Source organism: Nicotiana tabacum, chromosome 5 (genome assembly GCF_000715075.1).
Source record: "Nicotiana tabacum cultivar K326 chromosome 5, ASM71507v2, whole genome shotgun sequence".
NCBI classification, from domain to species: domain Eukaryota; kingdom Viridiplantae; phylum Streptophyta; class Magnoliopsida; order Solanales; family Solanaceae; genus Nicotiana; species Nicotiana tabacum.
The window spans coordinates 142,172,181-142,199,037 of NC_134084.1; the positions used below are offsets into that span (position 1 = coordinate 142,172,181).

The 26,857-nt window shown below is 34.9% G+C and overlaps 3 protein-coding genes across 3 annotated transcripts; 2 read left to right on the forward strand and 1 right to left on the reverse strand.

Moving 5' to 3' along the window:
• The first annotated feature begins 1,175 nt into the window (after window positions 1–1,175).
• Window positions 1,176–9,613, forward strand: LOC107829484 (putative catabolite repression protein creC). The gene is made up of 11 exons (XM_075254154.1): window positions 1,176–1,701; window positions 2,928–3,242; window positions 3,323–3,431; window positions 3,505–3,598; window positions 4,772–4,859; window positions 4,970–5,053; window positions 7,795–7,888; window positions 8,006–8,093; window positions 8,279–8,384; window positions 8,466–8,558; window positions 8,634–9,613. Exons 1-11 carry the CDS (start codon window positions 1,519–1,521, stop codon window positions 9,033–9,035), a joined length of 1,656 nt encoding a protein of 551 aa, XP_075110255.1. The 5' UTR covers window positions 1,176–1,518; the 3' UTR covers window positions 9,036–9,613.
• A 1,892-nt stretch (window positions 9,614–11,505) lies between these two features.
• On the reverse strand, window positions 11,506–12,273 carry LOC107829474 (trypsin inhibitor 1). Its single transcript, XM_016656927.2, has 3 exons — window positions 12,126–12,273; window positions 11,972–12,007; window positions 11,506–11,846 (listed from the first exon to the last, which is right to left on the reverse strand). Exons 1-3 carry the CDS (start codon window positions 12,169–12,171, stop codon window positions 11,644–11,646), a joined length of 285 nt encoding a protein of 94 aa, XP_016512413.1. The 5' UTR covers window positions 12,172–12,273; the 3' UTR covers window positions 11,506–11,643.
• Window positions 12,274–21,206: 8,933 nt separating this feature from the next.
• Window positions 21,207–23,608, forward strand: LOC107829494 (trypsin inhibitor 1). The gene is made up of 3 exons (XM_016656946.2): window positions 21,207–21,353; window positions 21,483–21,521; window positions 23,274–23,608. Exons 1-3 carry the CDS (start codon window positions 21,308–21,310, stop codon window positions 23,474–23,476), a joined length of 288 nt encoding a protein of 95 aa, XP_016512432.1. The 5' UTR covers window positions 21,207–21,307; the 3' UTR covers window positions 23,477–23,608.
• The last annotated feature ends 3,249 nt before the right edge of the window (window positions 23,609–26,857 follow it).

Sequence of the window (26,857 nt, forward strand, 5' to 3'; positions counted from 1 at the left end):
GTGAAGATGCGACTGAAGAATCTGATGGATCTGAGAAATGAAGTGAAGATGTGACTGAAGAGTGAAAGAAAGAAGCTGAGAAATGCGATTGATGCCGGCCTGAGTCTTGACGGGCTGACTGGTGAGGGCGTGAGGCGGAGAAACTAAGAAAGAATTAGGGAAATCAAAGAGTGAACTATGAATTATGAAACCTAGTATGTATATACTTAAGGGTAAACTAGTAAATTAGTTAATCCTTATTGGGTTATCGGTTTTACCCAATAACAAAATTATCAAACCGAGTCCAAACCGATAACCCAATAAAATTTTTTTAACTCGTTACCGAACCGTTAACCCAATAATCCAATACCGATAACCCAATAAAATAATTAACGATTCGGGTTATCGGTTTTACCTGATATATGCCCCCTACTCCTAATGACCAAAAGGTCAAAATAGTAGGGGTGTTCATGGTTTGGTTTGGATCGGTTTTTCCATAAAAAGAAACCAAACCAAGTAAGTCGGTTTTTCAAATATTAGAACCAAACCAAACCAATTAAGTCGGTTTTTTCTCGATATGGTTTATGTCGGGTTTTGTCGGTTTTTCGGTTTTTTCGGTTATTTGTTGATTTTTCTTAAATATAAGACATACACTATCAAACACATATTTCGGCGACTACATTTTCAACGTAACACTATCAAATCAATTGCCCTTTGAGAAATCTATTATTTACTAAAATATATTGATGATAATTGAATCAAATAGTGATAAATAATTTAAGGACTCAATTAAAAAATATATTTTTTAACATGAAATGGATTCTTACACTTAACAAAAGAAAACTACCAATCAAACTAGAATATAAAGGTAAAGAACGGTACTAAAAGTGCAAATGATTAATATTAACCATAATTTTTTTTGAAATTTTGTATATAAATATACATATATATAGGTGTAATAATAAATTTGAAATAGCTACTCATATAGTCGGTTTGATTCGGCTTTTTTCGGTTATTTTTTGATTAAAACCAAAACCAAACCAAATTTGATCGGTTTTTAAAATTTAAAGTCAAAACCAAATCAAACCAAAAAATATTGATTTTTTTTATCGATTTGGTTTGATTTTAAGTTTGGTTCGGTTTTACGAATTTATATGAACACCCCTACAAAATAGGCACAAAACACTCTTTCGCTTAATCCGAGTGAATCTCGACGCCCACAAATTCTCAAACTCTAAAATACACAGCAAAATAGAAAAAGAGAAAGCAGAGAAGAAGAAGAAGAAAAACTATTAAGACTTGTTCCAACCGTCCATTCCTTCAACCAAAAGCTCCCAAAACTCCCCCAAAAAGTCAAAATCTTCACCTTTTTCAAAGTTATGCACTCCACTATATATATAGTCCTTTAAACAATTAACAGCCAGAATTGATTAACAACACAAAGAAAAGGGTCACAAAAAATCCAATAGCAAAAAATGATCTAAAAATTGCACCTATAACCCTATAAAGGAGTGATTTTTAGATTGGTATTTTCAAGAAATGATCAACACGGCGGGTAGTAATAATATGATGTCTCCTTCTTCAGCATCAGCGAACAACAGCGTACAATCTCCTGGTTTAAAGACTTATTTCAAAACCCCAGAAGGAAAATACAAACTTCAGTATGAAAAAACTTACCCTGCTGGTCTTCTTCATTTTTCACATGGCAAGACTGTAACTCAGGTAAAACCCATTAATTCTTTACACTTTCTAGGGTTCTTACTTTTTTTTTTTTAATTTTAAAATAGTCGTGTTTTATATGATGCTCAAGATTAGATTTTGAGATTGACCCTTCTTTTAAAATTGGTTTTTTGAGTGGAATCTGGAATGTGTTTGGCTAATATGGTTAATTTTATGATTTTTGGGTTTAATACGTTCTCATTCTGCCAAAAAGTTACTTTTTTGTGCCTATATTGTTGTTTTTGGAGTTAATTGAGGACTTGTGAGCAAATTGTTTTCACAGTTTATGCTATTTTAAAATAGTAGTGTCTTATGTGATGCTCAAGATTAGATTTTGAGATTGACCCTCTTTGTAAATTGATCTTTTGAGTGGAATCTGGAATGGGTTTGGCTAATGTGGTTTATTTTATGTTTTTTTTTTGGGTTTAGTATGTTATCATTCTACCAAGATAGGAACTCAGGTAAAGCATTAAACTTTATACTATCTAGGGTTCTTCGCTTTTTAATTTAATTTTGTCCAATTATGTTACTTTAAAATAGTAGTGGTTTATATAATGCTCAAGATTAGATTTTGAGATTGACCCTTTTTGTAAAATTGGTTTTTTGAGTGGAATCTGGAATGGGTTTGGATAACATGATTCATTTTAAAGATTTTGGGGTTTAATAAGTCATCATTATGTGAAAAGTTAATTTTTTTGTGCTACCTTGTTGTTTTTTGGAGTTAATTGGGAACTTGTGAGCCTTGGCGTAACCGGTAAAGTAAATGCCGTAAGACTGTGTACAATAGACCCTTGTGGTCCGGTCCTTGCGGGAGCTTAGTGCACCGGGCTGTCCTTTTTTAATTGGGAACTTGTGAGCAAATTATTGTCTCAGTTTATGCCGTTATTAAATATTTGTTTGCGCTCCAGTTTGACAACCCACTGTAGAGATCATTTGAGGTTTTTGGTTTCGATGCTTACGCTTATTTCAGGCCACGTGCCTCCAATTTCAAACATTTTGGGTCCAGTTTATTTCGAGCTTGTTTGCTTGAAGAGTTTTCTTCAATAAATGGCTGAAGGAAACTTGTTTAGCTAATGAAATTTATCAGCAGAGTTGCTGTTCTTTACACTCTGATACCAGCTAGATAAGCCTTAATTACTAGATAATGCTTAGTCATCCTTTTTTACATTGTCAAAATAAAACAAATATTAGTCCAGCATTTGAAGTCTTGAAATGATTTTGATTTTCAGGTAACCGTAGCTCATCTCAAAGATAAGCCCATGCAGTCACAGCCTCAGTCGACATCAAGTTTTGGAGTCAGCAGTGGTGTTAGGTCGGCAGCAGCGAGACTCTTAGGTGGTGGAAATGGTAGTAAGTCACATAGTTTTGTCGGAGGAAATGGTGGAAGTAAGTCTGTCAGTGGCATGAGTGGTAGAGCTGGATCATTTGGGGTGACAAGTTCAAATAACAATGTCAGTGTTCCCAATTTTGATGGCAAAGGGACTTATTTGGTATTCAATGTTGGTGACACGATTTTTATTAGTGATTTGAATTCCCGAGATAAGGTATGGTTGTCAGCTATATTTATTCTCTAAGGTGGAAAGAAATGAATATATGAATCTGAGAGGTTCATTGTGAAATATAGGATCCTATAAAGTCAATACACTTTAGTAACTCAAATCCCGTTTGCCATGCATTTGATCCGGATGCAAAGGATGGACATGATTTGCTCATTGGGTTGAGTTCGGGAGACGGTAAACTTCTCCATACATGATGTATAATTGCAATCTTCCACTCCACCCTTTACCTACGATGTCTGCCTTGCAGTTTATTCGGTATCTCTACGACAGCAATTGCAAGATGTTGGGAAGAAGCTTGTTGGGGCACAGCATTACAACAAGGATGGTTCTGTTAATAACAGGCAGGGCTCTCAACTCAACTTTTCTTTTGTTATTCTTATAAATATTATTTGGGAATTGTAATGCTTTTCCTTATTTTATCTTGTCTTTTTTGGAATAATGTTAATGGTCTGCGCTTGAATCCTATTTTTGAGTTATTGTTAAATAGATGAATAGTCATAGTTGTGTCATGTATGCTTTTATAGCTAGTATAACTGCATGTTTTCTAGCATTTTCTTTGAGTACTATTAGAGTGGCAAGTTTTTCCTACTAATAACGCTTGAATCTTAAATTCTTAGTTGCTTATTTTTTTGGTTGGTTGTAAATGGAAGCCTTCTTTGGTTATTTGCGCAATCTTTACTTGCTTATAGTATACATTTAATTGGATGGTGAATGCAGTTGAGGTGGCTATTTCCCACTTTTATTTAGGTCAGTCATTACTCATTAGATACTAATCATTATTCTTGGAATATAATCCAGAGAATGCATTGCCTTTTGGATTACATTTAACAACCCCATTCATGATTAAACTTCTCTGAAGAACTCCATGCCATGTTTGAGAAAACTTTATGTCAAGTTTCATAAATAATATTTCTAAGAAGTAATAGTCAGTAACCTGAGAAGCGAATTCCACTGTCTGATAAATGTATCGCAATCTAAAGTTCTCTTATGGATATCCAAAATTTTTTGACCTCTCTGCTGTACCCTCTTCTGTGGTGCGTGCCAAGGGAAAAGAAAGAGATCTAGGAGAGTTTTTGTAGTATGAAAATGAAAACAATCAATCAATTAACTACACCTCATTCCAAACTAGCTGAGGAATATGAGGATGAAAAGACAACTATATTAGAATTTTCAGTTTTTTGAAATCTCGCAAAGGTTAACAACTTGAATCTCCCCTGGCAGCCCAAATACAAATGGAGTCCTGATATTAGCGTCATGAACAGTATGGCTGTTATACTTTGGAACATTATCTCCTTCCATTCCTCCCACCCACTTCCTAAATAGTCATAGTGCTTCCTGCATCGTAGGATGTTTCAAAAGACAATTAACTTATGGGTTTTGTATCGCCATGAGCATCCTTTGACATCAGTTTAATATTTTCCTTTGTTTCGATAGTCAATCTGTCAATGTACTATTATTTCATGGGTGCCTATAATCATGGAGCAGATTTAATATTTTACTTTGCCTTTCAACAGTCGATGTACTAGTATCGCATGGGTGCCTAACAGTGATGGGGCTTTCATTGTTGCTCATGCGGATGGAAATTTTTACGTCTATGATAAGGTAAGTGTTGAAACTGATGGGGAGTGCTGCCAATTTCCTGGCCCTTTTCAATGATCCTTAGATTCCCGACTTTTCTTAGATATATGTGCAATTATGTTTTCTTACTACAGAGCAAAGATGGTTCTGCCGATCCTTCATTTCCAGTCATCAAAGATCAAACTCATTTTTCAGTTGCCCATGCACGTTATAGTAAGGTATTTTGCTTGTGTATATAGTTCCTTTCCTCAGCATTTGATGTTGTGTCCGTGTTTATCTGTACTGAGTGAATCAACCGTTTGCAAATTTCTTGGTTCATATATTCCTGCTTTTCTAATAAGAAGAACATTCTAACATTTCTAGAATAGCTATCAGAAAGCACAAGCATGTTCCTTCTGTCAGATAAAGAAGGTGGAGTAAAGGCAAATATTCAGTGAACTGCTTGTCTGTTGTCAGTACGTTGAAGCTATTATAGAAAATCAACTATAAGTATAACATAAAGTGTTTGGACAAAAGAATAGAAGAAAACTAGAATTAAGAATAGGAAATGAACATCATGTCAGTCAAATTCAAAAAGTGATTTAAAATTTTCGATTTAGGCGCTATACAAGTTAAAGTTTTTATACTAATTCTTTAACTTCTTATTCCTAATCATTATTCTTAAGTGTGTCCCACATTGGTTACGAGAATGTCTTATTGTCTCTTTTTATGGTGTTAGACAATCCTCACCCCGTGATAGCTTTTGGGCTGGAGTTAAGCCCAAGGTCTATTATTTAAATGTTTGATTAGAGCCAAACCTATCTCTGTTCTTGGTATGCCCAATGTTAGGGCCTCCCATATTACATAGTCCATGCTTAAGATGTCTAGCCCTGGGCGTGCGGGGAAATTGGAGGTTAAAGTTCCACATGGTTGAGGGAATGACATATAGTCTCATTATATGGTGTTGGGCGGTCCTTATCTCATGAGCTAGCTGTTGAGGTTGAGCTGACCCCAAGTTCATTTTCCTGATCAACTATAAATTTCATTCATAATGTTTTGTCAACAATTAGTATATCTCTTTGCTAAATATATTTAGTGTCTCGTTTTTTGCTCTTAAACATCAAGGTCCTAGTGATGAGGCATATGTCTTAGTGTCTTGGTGGTTTTACTAACACACCACCTAAGCAAGACTTCACCTAGATTCAGGAGTTAAACATGCTTTAAATGAGCCAAATGTGCCTTTAACTACACTGCTAGATGGTTGAGATTGTGGTGTATTTCTTTGAAATCCAGCATATTCTAATAAAGTTAATATTTTGTGGAATGAAGGAAAAAAGTTCTAATTTTTGCACTGCAGTCCTATGTTGTCTGAACTCTCCAAAAATGTCTCTGGGTGCGTCTCGGATCCTCCAAATATAGTGCTTCTTTGGAGGATCCGGGACGGGTGCAGCATCATTGTTGGAGAGACAGAGAGCCCGCACAACATAGCTGCAGTCTGCAGGTAATAGTTTTTAGCTTAATGATTTTACTGTTATTTGAGTGGATTTATAATCACTTTTTAGGTTATCATCTATTATGTAACGATTGCTTAGCATTTCCACAAAATTGCACACCAGCAAAATGTAACATATTAGATGATCTTGGCCCATGAACTTCATTACAAGCATTGCGTAAGGCCCATGCTCGATGCATATGAAAATTGTTAGGGATTAGGTTGTTTACTTGCTTCGTTAACAGAATTCTATATCCTTATGGTCTGATTTGTAAGCAAAGACATCTTTTTGTTTTTTTAGTTAGGAAAAAACAAAAAAAGAAATCATGTTTGAGACCTGCCCTGATTTCCAAGGACCATTAAGATAAACAGAAGAGATATTGTTCCATGTGTCTTAAGCGCACATTCTTATGTTGTTGGTTCCTATTTATTTGGTTTGGATTTTGTATCTCATTCACTTTGGAGGGAGATATTTGTATCATCTTCTTCAAGAAAAGAGATGAACAACCGCTATGCACCACAGGTTTAGACCCAATTAGTAAGTGGAATGTTTCGGTTGACTTTCCATAAACTTGGCCAATCACTATGGGCCCCATTTCCTAATTGGTGCTTCAGGTTCTCCTCTGTGAACAAGAAGAGTTAGTGTCCGTTACAACACCACCATGCTGTGGCTTTTGTTCCAAAAGTGCAGCGAAATTTTTTGCCTAGTTTCAAAGTGATTGTGGGCACAAACCAGAGGGCATTTTATGGTATTAAACTTTGTATAGCTAATGCACGTTTACTTGATTCCTTATATACCCGTATACGTTACGCCATGTATTGGAGCTGCTTAGTTACTTTTGTGCTTTTTGCATCTTCTTGATGCCATTAATGAATCTTCTTACTTCATAAAAAAATCCGTATATGCTACGTGGGAATTTATGTACTATTTTCGAGGAAGGATGCGGAATAATAATACGTGTATTAGCAATACATAGATAACAATACCTAAAGATGAAACCGCTCATAAAGAAGGCAATCCCCGCACAACAATGCCTGCATTATTGCTTACTGCATAACATTCCTGCATTACTATATGCTGTATAGCGATCTCGATATTATTATTCACCGCTAAACGGTCCCTGCGTAACTAGTCTGTGAACCAAACGATCCCTAAAGAATCAAGTTTTTGCTGTTCACTGAAAACATAAACATTGTTACAGTTTCATCTTTCCAAAAATAGGAATAGCTTTTTTTCCTTATATGTTAACAAGCACGTTCCATATCTATTCTATCTAGGAAAAAGAACATTTATTCTGCTTTTCTATACCAAAATTAAACAAATGTTTGAGTTAGTTTATTAGCCATTCGTTGTGTCATTTTATTTTATCTCCTAACTGATTGTGTTAAGACTGAAAAATGGTTGTCAAATTTCTTTCTTGCTGCCGTAGAGTATTTAACTGTTTTAAGTTCTACCTTTTACATGTTTCATTTGGCTTTTATATGCAGAATCCTATAGCTAGATGGCATATTTGCCAAGGGTCCATCAATAGCGTTGCTTTCTCGACTGATGGGGCGTATATTGCAACTGTAGGGAGGGATGGTATTTTCTTCATGAGATGACTTGTTGAGCTATTAATTCTTTTGTTGTGGTTGTTTACCCTTCTTATGAATGACATGTCAATCAGGCATTTATCTGAGTATGATTGACCTAATGCAGGTTATCTGCGTATATTTGATTACAAAAATGAACAGCTTATATATGGTGGAAAGAGCTATTATGGTGCTCTACTGTGTTGTGCTTGGAGGTATGAATTTATGGTTTTCTGTTCATGACATATTAGTAACTTGAAGTCATTTTTGCCTTGTAGCACAAATTTTGTCCCCCCTCTTTCCTTCCCCCACTCCCGCAGATGCCCACAAACAAACGAAGTATGTTGTTTTTAATGTTTTGGCTAGAGAATATCTATACTGAGAGTACATGAACCAACAGCATGGACGGAAAGTACATTTTAGCTGGTGGAGAAGATGACCTAGTTCAGGTTTGGAGCATGGACGAACGTAAAGTTGTTGCATGGGGTGAGGGGCATAGCTCGTGGGTGAGTTTTGAGCTGTTATTAACTCACCTTGATTTTTGTGTAGCATTCATGCCTTAATCTCTTTAACTTGTGTCTCGGCAGGTCAGTGGTGTGGCATTTGATTCACATTGGTCAGCACCAAATTCAGATGGCACAGATGAAAATGTTGTCTACCGTTTTGGTTCTGTTGGTCAGGTACAGTCCCCCCCCCCCCCCCCCACATACTATTGGCTGTATGTCTCTCTGTTTTACTTGGATCTTTTTTTGTAGGACACACAATTGCTCTTATGGGATCTGGAAATGGATGAAATTGTAGTACCAATGCGTCGTCCTCATGGTGGATCACCAACTTTCAGCACCGGGAGTCAGTCATCTCATTGGGATAGGGCTTGCCCTGTTGGTACTCTTCAACCTGCTCCAAGCATGCGAGATATTCCAAAGCTATCGCCCCTGGTCACTCATCGTGTTCACACCGAACCACTCTCTGGCTTGATATTCACTCAGGAATCAGTCCTTACTATCTGCCGCGAGGGGCATATAAAGGTTTGGGTGAGACCAGAGTTTGGTGAAACCCAAACAAGCAACTCGGAGTCTTTATTAAGTACAAGCTTGAAGGATAAGCCACCAATATCAGGAAAGGTTGTCAGTTCCAAGTTACAAGCAATGACCTAACAGTTATCAGATTGTGTTCGTTGTGGTTTGTGGGTGGGTGGGGGGTTGCAAAATGGAGGATTCAACTAAATGGGGCTCCTTTTTACAAATGTCAGAAGCCATTTATTGATCTTCAGATTTGTTTGCTCATCGTATTGCGTAAACTGCAGTGAGATTAACCAACTAATTGTATGGCGAACAGCGACCAAGATGAGAAGAGTGTCCAAGCAGCTTGTAAGTATGATAGGCAAAAATAATTGGGTTTGGTCTTTTAGAAATTTGTAATTCCTAGTTCCCATCCTCACACCTTTTGACCTTTTTCGTTTTCTCTTCAGCCAATTTTGATTAGAAACTGTTGGTTGATTGTTGATTTAAGTTGGGACTACCTCATGGTATGCCCTGCTCTACATTATGGACGCAGCTTTATCGGTTTTTTTAGAGCTCATTTTCATGGAATTTTTCTTATGCAAGTAGGTTAATAGGGCCTAAACTATGAATGGGATCAGGTACAAAGTTTCAAAATGTACCATACCTTTTGTTGATTGTTTAGATTTCTTTTTTTCCTTGAAGCAGAGCATGTATAAAAGTTAGCTTTTAGAGATTTTTGTCTTTATTGTATTGTCGTTTCCATGTTGTGCTCATACTATTTTCCAGCTCCGGTTTCTTAGTACCTTGCCATTGTTACTGGTTATTGATATTGCTTTATCCATCTATTTTTCTGGTTCTTAGGTCGCTGGTACTATCTTTCTAGCCCCGGTTAGTGTTCTATTGTCTCTTTTCATCTTCTTGAGTCAAGGGTTTATCGGAAATCACCTCTCTACCCCTTAGGGTAGGGGTAAGGTCTGCGTACATACTACCTTCCCCCGACTCCCACTTGTGAGATTATACTCGATTGTTGTTGTCGTCGTTGTATTGTCGTTTCCACTATAGATAGTGGATATATTAAGGGTGTCTAACGGGCGGGCCGGGTCGGGCTGGGTAGGGAAAAGCTGAAACCGTCCGGGTTTCGAACCGGGCCGGTTACGGGTTAGGGGTTACCGGGTTCGGGTTCATCCGGGTAAAAAATGAACCGTAAGGGTTACGAGTCCAAGGGGCCGGGCTGGGTTAGTGTTTTTTTTTGTTTGTATTTTGTATTTTGTATAACTATTGTAATTTATATTAATACAAAGTAAAAATACAAAGAATACAATGAAGATGGAAAAAAATTGCACTTATAAATTGCAAGTGCTACATTTATTTCAAAATTCAAACTTACAAATTGAAAGGTTTACATTTAACAACAAGTAAATTAACGAAAAAAGAGTAAATTCAAAGGTTTTGCATTGCCTTAGACTCTAAAACCTTAAAAAAAAAAAAAAAAATTGAAATCTAGCCTTTAAACCGGTGCGGTCCGGGCCGGTTAACCGGTTCTATAGGGATTTTGGTTGATCGGGTTTGACTGGTCCGGTTAACCAGATGAATTACAGTGAACGAACCAACCCCTAACCCAGTAACCTAGCCCACCCGCCCCCTAAGTACCGGGCCGGTCCCGGATCAATCCGGCCCGTTTGACACCTCTAGTCTGCAGTTTACAGAGGGTTGTTAAAACCGAGTTTTGTTCAGCAGCTTGAATCCTTGCGGCCTTGTAGAAAACCTGTTGGTTGACCGATGACTTATAGTACTTATACTGAAATACCTCATGGTAAGCAACATTATAGCAGCTTTATGCTGGGGATCTGTTTATTTAGAGCTCTTTGTCATTGAGGTTTGCTTATGCACTTAGGTTAATTGGTTCTTGAGCCGAGGGTCTTTCAGAAAATGCCTCTTTACCTCCATAAGATAGAGGTAAGGTCTGCATACATTTGGCTTTTTGTTGTTGTTGTGTAAATAGGCTAGTTGGGCCAAACTATTACTGGATACGCACAATGCAGTTCTTGGATCTGATTACGTCAAACTTCTTTTTAATGAGAAACTTTTATATCGACACGGTCCCATAAAGCTTGTACCCTTTAAGCTTTTAAAATCACAAGTTTAAATATTTTTCCGTACCGAATAAAACTATGTCATATTAATTGAAACGGAAAGAGTAACTATTTGCAACTTGTTTGGATGTTCGAGTTGGAGCTATGTTTTAATGGTCATCAAGATATTGAGCAGTGAAGGTGCCAACGTGGAAGAAGATGTACTCTCTGTCCTAAATTATTTATCGCATTTTTCTATTACACACCTTTAAGAAAACCTTAATTAGGAGAGATTTTTGACTATTTTATTATGTCTTAAAATATGATTTCTCTTCAATGAATATTTATTTTATTTATGTACTATCTCCATCTTCAACAACAATTACTACTAACGATAACATAAGAAAAAATAATTAATTATGTATTGAATTTTTTAAAATGATAAATAATTTGAGACATTAGTTTTTAAAAATCACGACTAATAATTTGAGGCAAAGAGAGTAGTGATTATTAATACCATAAACGGAAGGGACACGATGACAAACTAACACTAAAATTAAAAGCCACACTTATTTTATCACCAAACAATTTTGATTACATATGGAGATTGGAGAATTAACTATACGGCTCCAATTTATTTTCTTGGGCTAGTAATATACTTAAACACTAAATTTTCTTTCCTTTCCCCCCTAACCAACTCGGGGAATTTGTACAACAAAGTCCAACACATTAACAAAAAGACGAACTCGTTCACATCTAAAATCTTTTGTCACTGGAGAACCATTCAGTACACTTGGAACATTAGTTAGTTTTGAATTTTCCTTCTGAATTATTTCCCTTGCAAACTTAGCTGGTACACCAATAAGTTCTGGCCATGTCTCCTTTTTGTTTCCTATAATTTATACATATAATAAGAGAGAATATATAATGGAAAAAAGAATCGAAAAAATTATGAACAAAAGATTAGGTAATATATATAGGAATTAAGAAGTAGGAGATGAAGAGTAAAAACCAAACCTGGGCAACTGGACTGAGCCGTGAGAGGTTGAAAAACTGTTCATACAATAATTTACATTAATCTTTTTTGTTTGAATAATAAATAGAAATAAATGTGAAAAAAGTACTTAAAAATAAATATGGGAATTAATGAGAGAGGGAAATAAGGGCTAACGTGATGCAAGAAGCAAGAAAATAACCACGAGAGCTAACTTCACCATTGTCTTTAATTTTATCTAATTTTCCTTGGTTTTATGTGTCAAATTCATTTGGTTTTCTGGGGATATTTATAGGAGAGTTTGTGTCTATATTACATGGGATATTTGTTTGTTTAAGCAACCATAGTAAACTAATTTAATGTTGAAGATAAGCTTGATGAGTTGTCTATAAGACTATAACCAAGTCGGTGTATTACTTTCTTTGTATTTGTTGTTCTTGTTGTACGAATTCACTTAACAAAATGTATAATTGTTGAATGTTTACATAATGCCGTGTAGATTTTTTTTTAAAAAAGAAAAAGAAAAAAAGAAACGACATTGTATAAGCAAATTATATATATACATGATACTATCGTATGTCAAGATTTTTAATCATAAAAGTGTGCTTCTGTTAAGCCTAGACAAAGGCCTTTAATCCTTAGGGGTCGTTTGGTAGGATATATAAGAATAGTACTAAATAGTATATATTGGTAATGTTGAGATTAGTTATATTATGATTCGTCATGCTGAGATTATTTCTTATCGACTATTTGGTTTGTTGTATTAACGGTTTTGAAAAGGTAGTTCTATCTTTATACATGCTTATTTACGTACTAAAAGTTATGGTATTATATTGCTAATATCATGGTTTGCTATTTATAGAATAGCACTGAATAAGGTATATAACTACTAAACAAGGGACTAACAATATCAAAACTAATATATGTATAATTTTTCCTAATACATCCTACAAAACGACGTCGCCAAACTTGTGATTAGGGGTGTTCATAGTTCGGTTTGGATCGATTTTTTCCTAAAAAGAAACCAAACCAAGTAAGTCGGTTTTTCAAATATTAGAACCAAACAAAACCAATTAAGTCGGGTTTTTCTCGATTCGGTTTATGTCTGTTTTTTGATTTTTTGGTTATTTGTCGGTTTTTTCTTAAATATAAGACATACACTACCAAACACACATTTCGGCGACCACATTTTCAACGTAAAGTATCAAATCAATTGCCCTTTGAGAAATCTATTATTTACCAAGATATATTAATGATAATAGAATCAAATAGTGATGAATAATTTAAGGACTCAGTTAAAAATATATTATTTTTAACATGAAATAGATTCTTACACTTAACAAAAACAAACTACCAATTAAACTAGAATGTAAAGGTAAAGAATTATACTAAAAGTGCAAACGATTAATATTTACTATAAAATTTTTAAAACTTTGTATAAAAGTATACATATATATAGTATAATAATAAATTTAAAATAGCTACTCCTATATTCGATTTGGTTCGGTTTTTTTAATTAAAACCAAAACCAAACCAAATTTGATCGGTTTTTAAATTTCAAAACCAAAACCAAACCAGACCAAAAAGTATCAGTTTTTTTGATCGGTTTGGTTTGGTTCGAGTTTTCGGATTTTTATGAACACCCCTACTTGTGATATACACAAGGTCAACTCAAATGATAGAATCGAAAATTATAACTACATATATTCTTGATATGTAATAGTATAATATTACAATTATACAACTTAGAATCGGGACATCGGGTATGCCTTAATATATCTCTCCAAATTGTCAACTACTTATATTTGAATTTTCAATACGGGAAGATCCCAGGAAACAGAAATGATGCACGAAACCGAGAAATGGTCAATTTTTTCAAATAAAATACTAACAAAAGCATAAGATTGCGTATACCAAATAACCAAACTTGTACTATAATATATTAAAAAGAAAACTTGTACTACAATATTTCCACGATTAGGGCCACTATCTTATCTTTATATTTTGGTCGTTTGACTTTTATGCTGATATTCAAAGTTCAAACTTGAAAAACAAACAGAAAACGTGTCCTACGTCTTTTTCCAATTATTCCCCCTTCTAATAATCGCACAACTCCTTATATTATCTCAATAGCTGCCCACCAAATCGTTTAAACTAAATATAACCGGTGAATATATAATATTTGTATAATTCATGTATAATATGTGTATAATTAATGTATAATTTATATATACAGATTAAAAAATGTAAACAGTGAATCTGACTGACTATTTGGGTAAAAATTTCTTATCTTAACAATCTCTTGAGCATCGGATTATTTTATGGAATATCTAAGAAACCATGGTAAGAATCATGTTTTGATGTGATATATAGAGATCAAGGAACTCATTTTTAATTCACCTTAATGGTTTGGACTGAAGGAAATTCAATAATCTCCTTCCCCGTACAAGGCTCTATCTATTTGAAATGTTTTTGGGTTAAAATATGTGAAAAATTAGTATTTATATTTTGCTGGTGTGGGGGCAGGGGTATAGTAGGGGTAGAGAAACTATAGCGATCAGCTATAATGTTCACAACTTTAGGCGAACGTACGCAATACTGAAGCTACACGGTCAAATCTTTCTATAACAGTGTCGTTTATTTCAGATATTTTTGGCTGTTATAACAAAGTGCTGTTATGGAAAATATATATTATAACATAACAGAAAAATCAGTTTCAAAGAAAAGTTGGCCATCATAATGAAGTTGTGTATCTATGTATTGGAGTATGGGGTACGTGAACCCATGCTCTTCTCTGTATATCATGTATAATAATTGTTGAAATGAACATTGTGGCAGCCATTAATGAGATAGAAGCTCGAGCAAGAAGAAGAAGAAGAAATTGACATCTAAGAGAGAAAGAGAGAGGCAGTCGAAGAGAGAGATATTTTGCAATTTTGATTTTTTGTTCTATGTGCAAATATATATATACATATATACATACAATGCACACACATGTATATAATTATACAATCTAAAATAATCCACTAACCGACCTTACTCCTATTGTGCTAACCGACTAACTAACCCCACTAACTAACATTTCTTCTAGAAGGGTACTATCATAATTACATGGTGTACAACTATGTATTTCAATACTCCCCCTCAAGTCGTGAATGAAAAATATTTTTCATTCCCAACTTGGATAAAAGAAACATGTACTGCTGATGCCTCAATGCTTTTGTCAGAACATCTTCAGGTTGACATTGAGTAGCAATATGAGATGTTCTAATGATACCTTACTGAATTTTTTCCCTAATAAAGTGACAATCTATCTCTCTATATTTTGTTCTCTCATGATACATGGGTTTGGCTGTAATTTGTAATGCAACCTTGTTGTCACAGTGCAACTCCATAGGCAACCTTAGATTCACTTGCAATTCCTTCAGCAGTCCCTTCAACCAAACTAGCTCGGCTACTGTACTTGCCATACTCATGTACTCTGCTTCTGCAGAGCTTCTTGAGATAGTGCTATGCTTATTAGCCTTCCAGGAAATGAGTGAATCTCCCAGCTTAATACAACACCCTATCATTTATTTTCTTGACACATGACATGAGGCCCAATCAGAATCACAAAATGCATTTACTTGTTCTTCACTTTTATTGGACATAAGTAATCCCAAACTTGGCTGCTTCTTAATGTACTTTACAACATGCAATGCTGCTTCATAGTGTGATTTTTTTTGGTGCATGCATAAACTCACTTAGGCATTGGAGTGCATATAAAATGTCTGGCCTGGTAATTGTGAGGTATAATAGCTTCCCTATTAGTCTCAGATAACTCTCTATGTCTACTAATGCCTCATCATGATTGCTTGTATTGGTCCAACTATCAAACTCTACGCTTGTGAGTTTCAGATTTTGCTCCATATGTGTGTCTTTTGGTTTTGAGCCTGCTAAGCCTGTTTCTGAAATCATCTCAAGTGCATACTTCTTTTGTGACATCAGTATTCCTTCCTTTGATCTAGCAAATTCAATACCTAGGAAGTATCTTAGCTCTCTTAGGTCCTTTAGTTTGAAGTTCTGTTGAAGAGATGCTTTAGCTTGGTTGATTTCTGTTTCATCATTCCCTCTATCAGGATGTTTTCCACATATATAAGCAATAGAACAAACTTGTCTTTGACAGAATAGTCATGTTTGCTTTGTTGAAAACCAACAATTGTGAGGGCTTGTATGAGTTTAAGATTCCACTGTCTAAAAGCTTATTTCAACTAATAGAGGGATTTGAGTAGTCTGCACACTTTGGACTCCCCCTGGCTACCAAATCCCTGGGTAATGTCATGTAGACCTCCTCATCAAGATCCCCATTTAGGAATGCATTGTGCATATCCATTTGGAAGATGGGCCAATGCTTTAGTGCAACAGTAGCTACAACAGTCCTAACAGTAGTAAGCTTTGCTACAGGTGCAAATATATCATAGAAATTTAGGCCTTCCTGCTGTGTGTACCCTTTAGCAACTAGTCTTGCCTTAAATCTTTTCATTGATCCATCAGCATTGTACTTAATCTTATACACCCATTTGCATCTAATGGAAACTTTCCCAGCAGGTAGATTTACCACTTTCCAAGTATGGTTGTCCTCTAGAGCCTTAATCTCAAGCTTCATTGCTTGAACCCATCTATCATCTTTGGTCGCTTGAGAGAAAGTGGATGGTTCGGAATCAGTAGAGAAAGAGGTAAGAAAAGATTGATAGTGTAGAGGCAGGTGTGCATAGGAGACACAGTGATGAATAAGATAGTTGATGCAATTGGAGGTGGAAGGCAAGGGTGGATGGACATAGTCTGTTAACCAAATAGAAGGTTTGATAGTTCTTCCTGACTTTCTAATAGGGACTGGACTAGATTGAAGTGGAGATGGAGAAGCAGAAATAGAGTTAGAGGGAACAACATGAGCTGTAAGAGATTGTGATTAAGAAGAATCAACAGATTGATCATATGAAGAGGATATGGGAGATGTATCATAAATGGAAGCTTGTTAAGGTGAGTGGTCAGGTTGTTGAGATGAATGATCAGGTGGTTGATCAGGTAAGACAGTGTTAGGAAAGTCTGGATGGTGAGGAATTCAAATCTGGAGCTGTAAGGAACTGGCTTTTAGGAAGTTTGAAGGGAAATACATATTCTTGAAAGACAACATCTCTGCTGAGGAAAAATTTTCTATGACTCAATATCATATAGTCTAGCCTTTTTGTGTAGATGAGTACCCCATGAAGATTGCAGGAATGGACTTAGGGGTAAATTTATCATTTTGAAATTGGGCTTTATGACATAACAAAGGCATCCAAGGGTTCTCATAGGTAAAGCTTAGGTGGCTAACCATGAAATGCTTCATAAGGTGATTGACCTTTAATGTTGGACTAGGTAATCTATTTACGATGTATGTGGATGTTAGGATACAATCCCCCCAGAATCTTAATGGTATATGAGCTTGAAGCCTTAATACTCTTCTTATCTAAAAAATGTACTTGTGTTTTCTTTCCACCACCCCATTTTGTTGTGGGGTGTAAACAAAACTACTTTGGTGGACTACACCTTTGGATCTAAACATGATAGAACAAAGAGAATTAAAATATTCATGCCCATTATCAAATCTGAAAACTTTAACAAAAGCAGAATACTGATTGTGTATTAACTGCAGAAAGCCAAGCAATACAACATAGACATCACCTTTCAATCTTAATAGAAATGTCCGGGTCATTCTGAAGTAATCATCAACAAGAGTAAGGAAGTATTTAAAGCCATTGTAAGTGGATACCCTATATAGACCCCAAACATCCATATGAACAAGACTAAATGGAGAAGTTGCCATGGTTATACTACTAGGAAATGGTAATCTAACTTGTTTGGCTAATGGACATACATGAAAAGTATTATTGGTTGACTTAGACACATGATCTTTTATTGTTAGTTTTTTTTGTAGAACAGCAACTGGGGCGTGGCCTAGCCTTTGATGCCACAAACCATCAGAATATCTTTGAACTGAAGAAGACATACATTTTGAAGAGAGAGCAGCAACATGTGTGAATGGGTTGAGGATACACATGCCACCTCTGAGTCCACCAATCCCCTTTACCATGCCACTGAAAAGGTCCTAAAACAAGTAGAAATCATGATAGAAGTTAACTAAATATTGCAATTCTCTGGTGTACTTAGAAATAGATAGGAGATTATACTTAAGTCAAACACGTATAACACATTTTGTATAGTTTGTGTAGGAAGTATAGGGCAGGATCCAGTGTGAGTGATTTTGGTGTTATTTTCATTAGGTAATTGGACACAGTTGGGTTGGTTATTTGGTACAATCTTAGGATTTAACAACATGTTCAAAGATGAAGCCATGTGATTTGAAGCTCTAGAGTTAACAATTCAATAATTTTGAGTAGTATTAGATATACCTGTCATGTTTGCTATTTCAGTTGGCTCATTCTACTTACTCTATAATTTTAGAATCTGTTGATACTGCTCTAAGGTAAACACTGGTACTGTTGGTGATATTATATTTTTCAGGTTTTCAAATTGCGTCTCTCTTTTATCAGTCATGCTCGCATTATGAGCTGTAGGCGTTTGGTTCTGGTTCTCAAATCAACCTCTTCTTCTATTGTCAAACCTAGAATTGGAGGGGTATCCAATTAGCTTATAGCAATTTTCCTTCTTATAGCTCTTCATGTGACAATAGTCATAGTAAAGATTAGTGTTTCGCTTAGGTCTTATATTGGTTGCCTTAGCTGCAGCTAAGGCACTACTGACACCTTTTATAGGTCCACTCCCCAGAATACCACTCTGTAACATTGAAGTCCCAATCATCCTCTGGCTTTCTTCCTGTATGATCATAGAGTATGCTTGATCAGGTGTGAGAGTGGGACTCATCACTAAAATTTGGCTCTTTTGAGGTGCATATGTGTCATTTAAACCCATCAAAAATTTCATCAACTTCTGTTGGCGTAGGAAATCGACAAACAACCTAGATCTCACACAATCACAAACAGAAAATAGTGCAATTGACTCGAATTCAGCCCACAGATCATTCAACTTCGAGTAATATATCGACACATTGGAGATTTCCTGCGTTAGACTACTTATTTCTCTGTTCATATGATAGATTTTTGTTGCATTTACCTTATCAAAGCGCTTCTTGAAAGCTTCCCATACCTTTTGTGCATTGGAAGAATACACGATTCCTTTCCTTAACTCCTGCGCTACAGAGCTCATTATCCATGATTGGACAATGGCATTGCACCTTTCCCACTGGTGCAATCAAAGGCTATCAACCACATAAGTCTCTCTAGCACACGATCCATCTATAAATCCAATTTCGTTCTTCACAAGCAGCGACATCTTCATCGATCTACTCCATTGAGAGTAGTTTTCTGTTCCATTTAGCAATTGTGGCACTTGTGCCACACCTGGCGTATCAGAAGAATGCACATAGAGGGGATCATTGCAAACAAGTTGTTGAGAGCTTGCATGTGAGGCTTCTGTTGTATTTTGAGGTGTATCAATCACCATTTTTAGGTTTTAGTGAAAATTTGGTACAAAATTCAGCAGTGGAAGAAATTCAAATGAGAAATTGGGGGAACTGAATCAGATAAGAGAAATATCAGATCCGAGCTTCCTACGAGATTGCTGCCACCGATCGTTGTGAGCCTAGCTCTGATACCATGTTGAAATGAATATTGTGGAAGCCATTGATGAGATGGAATCTCGAGCAAGGAGAAGAGGAAGAAATTGACAGCTAAGAGAGAAAGAGAGAGGCAATCGCAGAGAAAGGTATTTTGCAATTTTATTTTTCTGTTCTATGTGCAAATGTACAATGCATGCACATATATATAATTTCAATCTAAAATAATCTACTAATTGACCTCACTCCTACTGTGCTAATCGACCAACTAACCCCACTAACTAGCATTTCTTCTACAAGGGTACTATCATAATTACATAGTGTACAACTATGTATTTGAACAACAATGTTATATTTCTTATATATATGTATATATATATGTATATATATGTATATATATATGTATGTGTGTGTGTGTGCGCGCGTGCAATAATTATTTACATGTTAATTCACAAGTGAAGTTAATGGTTCAAATCTCGGTTTGTAGGCATTTATAGTGTCCCCTCTTGTGTTTTAATTATATATTCCTTTTATTTGGTTTGTTCAATCCAAATTCCCACATCTAGCACATTGAAATCCTTGATCTCTCTTTGTCATTGCAAAATTTTATCCTATTAAAACTAGGGATCTTTACGCAAACAGCCGGCCATATTTATTATTTACTTTTTCTAGCTATATATATTATTTATACATTAATTTTATACGATTACATATAGACACACACACAAAAACAGGTTAATTCTTCTTAAAACTAATAGCAGTGGATGATGCAACATGGTTTAATTATCCTAGCATTTTTTAAATGGAGAATAGGTATATATGTTAAAAGTTACCAATATTGCAAGAATTTTTTTTGTTTTAATCTACCTAAAGGTTGAACCCGCCAAATATAAATTTATATTCACCTTTTTGTAACAGTGCACCAATTTTCTTGAAATCCTAGATCCACTTCTGATAGAGGATGACTGTTATAGAGAAGTTTGACTGCATTAAAGACCCATTATAATTTGTCGTCAAGCTTAATTTTAACAATAAATTAATATAGTATGGTTGCATAGAGAACACGCATCTCTCAATTTAATAATTTAAATTATTATTATTGTTATTATTATTATTTGTTGCAATTTGACTTTGAAATTCGTATCTTATCACACGGCATAGGTTAGCGAAAGGAGTTGTCAGTTGTCACCCGTGTTATTTCTTCTTCTTACTTTAAAGTACTTAATTATTTCTAAAAAGATGAACATTAATATTTTTTTTTTTTAAAAAAAGAAGGTAAATGATTTTGTAAAGCATTCAACAATAGTAAATACGTTCAAATCTAAGTTAGCTATAAACATACTCTCACAATTAAATCTTAATACTGACTAGTTAATTAGTATCATCCACAATGTTGCTTTTGATTGATATCTACATGAAAATGTTAAATCATTCAATTCCGAAACATAATTTAGTATAATAATACAAGAACAATCAATTGATGATGCTAAAAGTCAACAAAAATAAGAGCAAGTCATTTACAACTCATCAAGTTTATCTTTAAAATTAAATTAATGGTTGCTTCGAGGAAAAGTTCATGTAATTGAGGCAAAAACTCTACTATAAATATCCCTATAAATCCAAATGAATAATCCTACACATCACAACTTTGTTTCCTTAATCTCAATTCTTCAAAGCAATTAGAAAAATAATTAGACAAAAGACTATGGAGAAGTTAGCTCACGTGGTTGCTTTCTTGCTTCTTGCATCTCGTTAGTTCTTTTCCTACTCCTATATGCTTACATTTATTTCAACTGTTTTATTTTTATTTTTTTTGTTTTTCACATGTATTTATGTTTATTGATAAAAAGGAAAACTTATGTACATTATTCTTTGAACAGTCTTTCAACCTCTCATGTCTCAGTCCGATGGTTGCCCAGGTTTGGTTTTTACTCTTTTGTCTCCTTCTTCTTCCAATATTATTTTGCCTAGCTTCTTTTCGAGTTCATTACTCAAATGGTCACTCAACTGTCCCAAATTATCTCCTAAAATCACTTTATTTTTGTTTGTAATAACAAAGTCATTAAACTATGCATATTGCACTCAGAAGGTCACTTAACTAGATTTATTAAATTTTGGATTGCTAAATACCTATTTTACCCTCTAAATTATAAATATTTGTTTTCTTTTTATTTTTCTAAAACTTTTTAATATTATAATTTTCCATTTTTAATTTATATTATGGACTTACCTATAGAATAAATAAATATTATTTATAAATTAAAAAAGTATTTAAGCATATATAATGTTGGACTAACAAAATAATGAGCATAGTAAAAAAAATTAATTAGAATAATTTGCTAGTAATAGTAATTTTAGTATTAACAATAAAAATTCAAAATTTATTTACACAATTCAGAATGAAAGAAAATAAAGGTTGTAAAATATATATTCTATGCACGTAATATAAAAATAATTATTTAAATAAAGGTATTTTTATAATATACATTATATATTCTTGAAATTTAAACTCAATTATATTATTATGTTTTTCTATCAACTTTCCGACGGCACAAAGTTATATCACCGGAAAGCAGAGGGACTATCTGTATAGGGTAAAATATGCTATGTTAAGTCGTGCATGGAATATATATAATATAATTGAACATAATTTTCAAGAATATATAATGTATATTATAAAAATACTTTTATTTAAATAATTATTTTTATATTAGGTGCATGGAATATATATTTTATAACATTTATTTTTTTCATTCTGAGTTGTGTAAATAGATGTTTGATTTTTTTTGTTAATACTGAAATTATTATTATGAATAACTTATTCTAATTAATTCTTTTACTATGCTCATTATTTTGTTATTCTAGCATTATAGATGCTCAAATACTTTTTACTTTTTAATTTATAAATAATATTTTTTTTATTCTATAGGTAAGTTCATAATATAAATTAAAAAGTTAAAAAAAAATAAAAGTAGATAAATATTTATAATTTAGAGGGTAAAATAGGTATTTGACAATTCAAAATTTGGAAAATCTAGTTGAGTGACCTTCCGAGTGCAATAGACATAGTTCAGTGACTTTGTTGTTACAAACAAAAGTAAAGTGACTTTAGGAGATAATTTGAGATAGTTGAGTGACCATTTAAGTAATTGGCTCCTTCTTTTCTTATGAAGTTTATATATAATTGTGGAAGGAGAATGGTTAGCAAAGTTGTCTCTGTGATACCTATATATTACGGGTTCGAGCCGTGGAATCAACCAATGATGCGTGCATCAGGGTAGGCTACCCTCATCACATGTACACCCCTTGGGGAGCCTAGGAGCAACAGTAAAATTGTCTCCGTGTGACCTATAGGTTACGGGTTCGAGCCATGAAATCAGCTACTAATGCTTTTATCAGGATAGGCTGCCCCCATTACATGTACACCCCTTGGGATCCTTGGAGCAATGGTAAAATTGTCTCCGTGTGATCTATAGGTTACAGGTTCGAGCCGTGAAATCAGCCACTGATCTTGCATCAAGGTAGGCTGCCCACATCACATATACACCTGACCCCTTAGAGTACGATCCTTTCTCCGACCCCGCGTGAATTTAGCATGCTTCGTACCGGGTTATTTAAGGAGTGCATTCATAATATATCTCTCTCTGTCTCTCATTATGTGTAAATTATAGGAGTGAAAAAGGACACGTGGCCAGAACTTCTTGGAGTACCAGCCAAGTTAGCAAGGGAAACAATTCAAAAGGAAGAACCAACACTAACTAATGTTCAAACTGTACTGAATGGGAGATTTGTGACACAAGATTTTAGATGTGATCGAGTTCGTCTTTGGGTTAATGTGTTGGACTTTGTTGTACAAACTCCTCGGGTTGGTTAAGGAAAAAAATATTTACCCACATCGAATGTTTAAGTAAATCTACTAGCTAACCCCAAGAAAATAAATTGGAGCCGTATGGTTAATGTATTCTATTATTTGAAGATAATAAATAAGTGTGGCTTTTATATGTTACTGTTATCCTGTCCATCATGATGTAAATTTCTCTCTCTCTCTCTCTATATATATATATATTTTTTTTTGCCGGTTATTATTTTTAGAGCAGCTATATGGTGTAGTTTCCTTTAAGTTATCTCTTGACATGGGCTTTTGAAGTTTTTCGGAAACATACATGATGAAGATCAGTGAATCTTCATCATTTGGAAGTGAAAAAAATTATGAAACTTGATTATCATATTTCAGACGATGGAGGATACATACGATGATAGTTATTGATACTTTTGAGTATTATAAACACCAATGGTTAAAGTAAGTAATATAGAGTAAAAATTAAGATTTTAGTTTTAAAAAAAATGACTTGGGCTTACAAATGTAAGATTGAAGCTATTTTTCTTTTTTGGTGGAAAAATATTTCTTCAAAATGTCAAAGTTGTTTTTCCTTTTCTTTTAGTTGTACTCTCGGTGCTTGTATTTCTTCAAGGCATCAGCTTTGGTATATTCGTAATAGTCAGTAGCTAACATTAATTGACGACAACCATACTTGATATGTAACCGAAAAAAAAAATGGTACAAAATTGAATATTATGACAAGATTAATCATACTTGATGTGTAGTATAATATCACAATTACTTAATCACTTATGACTGGCTATGCCTTAATTTATCCATTTGTCAACTACTTATCATACATATATTGCAATAATATTTTGAAATGTCAACAATATCGGAACATCCTTTGAAACTGAAACGATAAACGATGTACATACAAAATTGAGAAATGGTCCGTTATTTTCACAAAAACAGAAGACTGCGTATCAGCTGCAACCAAACTTGTAGTATAATTGTATTTTGAAAAAGAAAACTTGTATTATGAAGTTTGCACGATTAGGGCCAGTATCTTTTCTTTTCTAGATTTTGGTTGTTGGACTTCTAAGCTGTTAATCAAAGATGGCCCATTATCAAATACAACTTTGTTCTAAATCCAATCCATATACGGCCTTCACGGCAGGGGCGGAGCTAGAGCTTCGGACGTGGGTTCGGCCGAATTCAGTAGTTTTGGTCCAAATTTTGTATTTGATAACATCCATAGCTGGAGCTTCAGTTGTGAGGATGAATGGGGAAGAAGACGAGAGAAGTTTATAGAGAGAAATTTTGAGAGAAATGAAAGACTTCCATCATCTTCTTCTAAGAAAATGAAATGCATCTGTACAAAGTCTATTTATACACTAACACCTTATATAGTGCTAATTACCTTTCTATAGTATTAACTGCCTAACAAACTAACCGACTATACAAATAATACTTAATATTACATGTGTTCTACAACCACCGCTTCCACTAGCTCACCACTCGTCTACACTCCCCCTCGAGCTGATGGCTTGAACAAGTTCTTCAGCCCAAGTTTCTCCAGTAGGTAATCATGCTGCACCTTATCCAAGCTTTTAGTTAACAGATCAACTACCTATTCATTGGTAGGTACATGCTCAATTCTCATCACTCCTTGTAGGATTCTTTCCCTAACAAAGTGACAATATATGTCTATGTGTTTAGTCCTTTCATGAAAGATTAGGTTGGTAGTAATTTGAATAGTTGTCTTGCTGTCACATAAGAGATCAACAAGTAGTTCTAACTTCACACCAAGTTCTTCAAACAGCCCTATCAACCAGGTTACTTCAGCTGTACAGGTAGCTATGCTTCTGAATTCAGCTTCTGCTGAACTCCTGGAGGCAATCTCTTGTTTCTTAGACGTCCATGACACCATGGCATTCCCAAACCTGACTAAGTAGCCAGTGACTGATCTTCTTATTTGTAGGCAAGCTTTCTAGTCTCAGTCACAATAGGCTGTCAGTTTATTTGTGTTGTCAGCAGGCATTAGAAGGCCAAGTCCAGGTTCACCTTTGATGTACCTCACCAAGCAACTTCCATGTATGACACCTTTAGACAATGCATAAATTAACTGAGAACTTGCAGTGCAAAAGATAGGTGAGGTCTGGTCATTGTGAGATATAATAGTCTTCTAACTAACTTTTGAAAGCTACTAGGATCATTTAACACCTCATCTTCACCATTAGTTTTTATCCAACTGCCATACTCTGCTGAAGTTAGTTTCTGATTCATTTCAAGAGGGGTTCCAGCAGGTTTTGCTCTACCTAGGCCAAATTCAGAGATTAGTTCCATGATATACTTCCTCTGATTTATCACTATGCCTTCCTTAGACCTGGAAAATTCAATCCCCAGAAAGAACTTCAACTCACCATGATCTTTCATCTTGAACCTGGTCTGCAGATCATTTCTTGTCTCATTTAGTTGATTGAGATTGGTGCCAGTAATTAGTAAATCATCTATATACACTAGGAAAACCACAATGTCATCATCTATTATTTTAGTGAACAGAGAGTAGTTAAAGTGGCTCTACTTGAATCCCATCTTCACCAGGGCTTTAGTTAGTTTCACTGCCTTCGGACTTGTTTGAGGGCATATAGTGATTTGTGCAATTTGAAGACCTTCTTTGTCTCCCCCTGTCTGCAAAAACCTTTAGGAATATGCATGTGAACCTCATCAAGGAGATCACCATTAAGGAGTGCATTATGGACATCCATTTGGTAGATCAACCAGTGTTTAGAGGCAACCAAAGCAATGATAGACCTAGCAGTCACCATCTTAGCCACAGGGGAGAAGGTCTCAGCAATGTAGACTCTCTTTCTGGGTGTATCTTTTGGGCACTAACCTGACCTTATATCTTTAAACCTTTTCTGAAGCTTTATATTTAATTTTGAATATCCACTTACAGCCAATGAGAGTCTTTCCAGGTGGCAAGTCTATAATGGTCCAAGTGTTATTGTTTTCAAGTGCTGCAACTTCCTGCTTCATTGTCTGCACCCATTTAGAATCAGAAACAGCCTATCTGAAAGTCTTGGGTTCAGATACAGCTGAGTAAAGAGCCAACATGTGCTGATAAGGTGTCTTCAGATGTGAGTAAGTGACATAGGAAAAATAGGATATGCACAAGAGTTGCCAACTGGTTTAGTGGCATAATCCTACAGCCATACTGGTGGTTTGCTTGGTCTACTAGATTTTTTGAGCTCCATAGAGTTGGATGGTTCAGATAAAGGATTGACACATGCAGGGGAATATGAGGTAAATTCTGCATAAGCTTGGGCTTTAGGAACCTGAGGAGATGATGAAGCATCCCCCTTAGTTGAAGCATCTATATGATTGGACTGAGAAGTGAGAGTTTGAGACATCTCTCTCAGTAGATTCAGC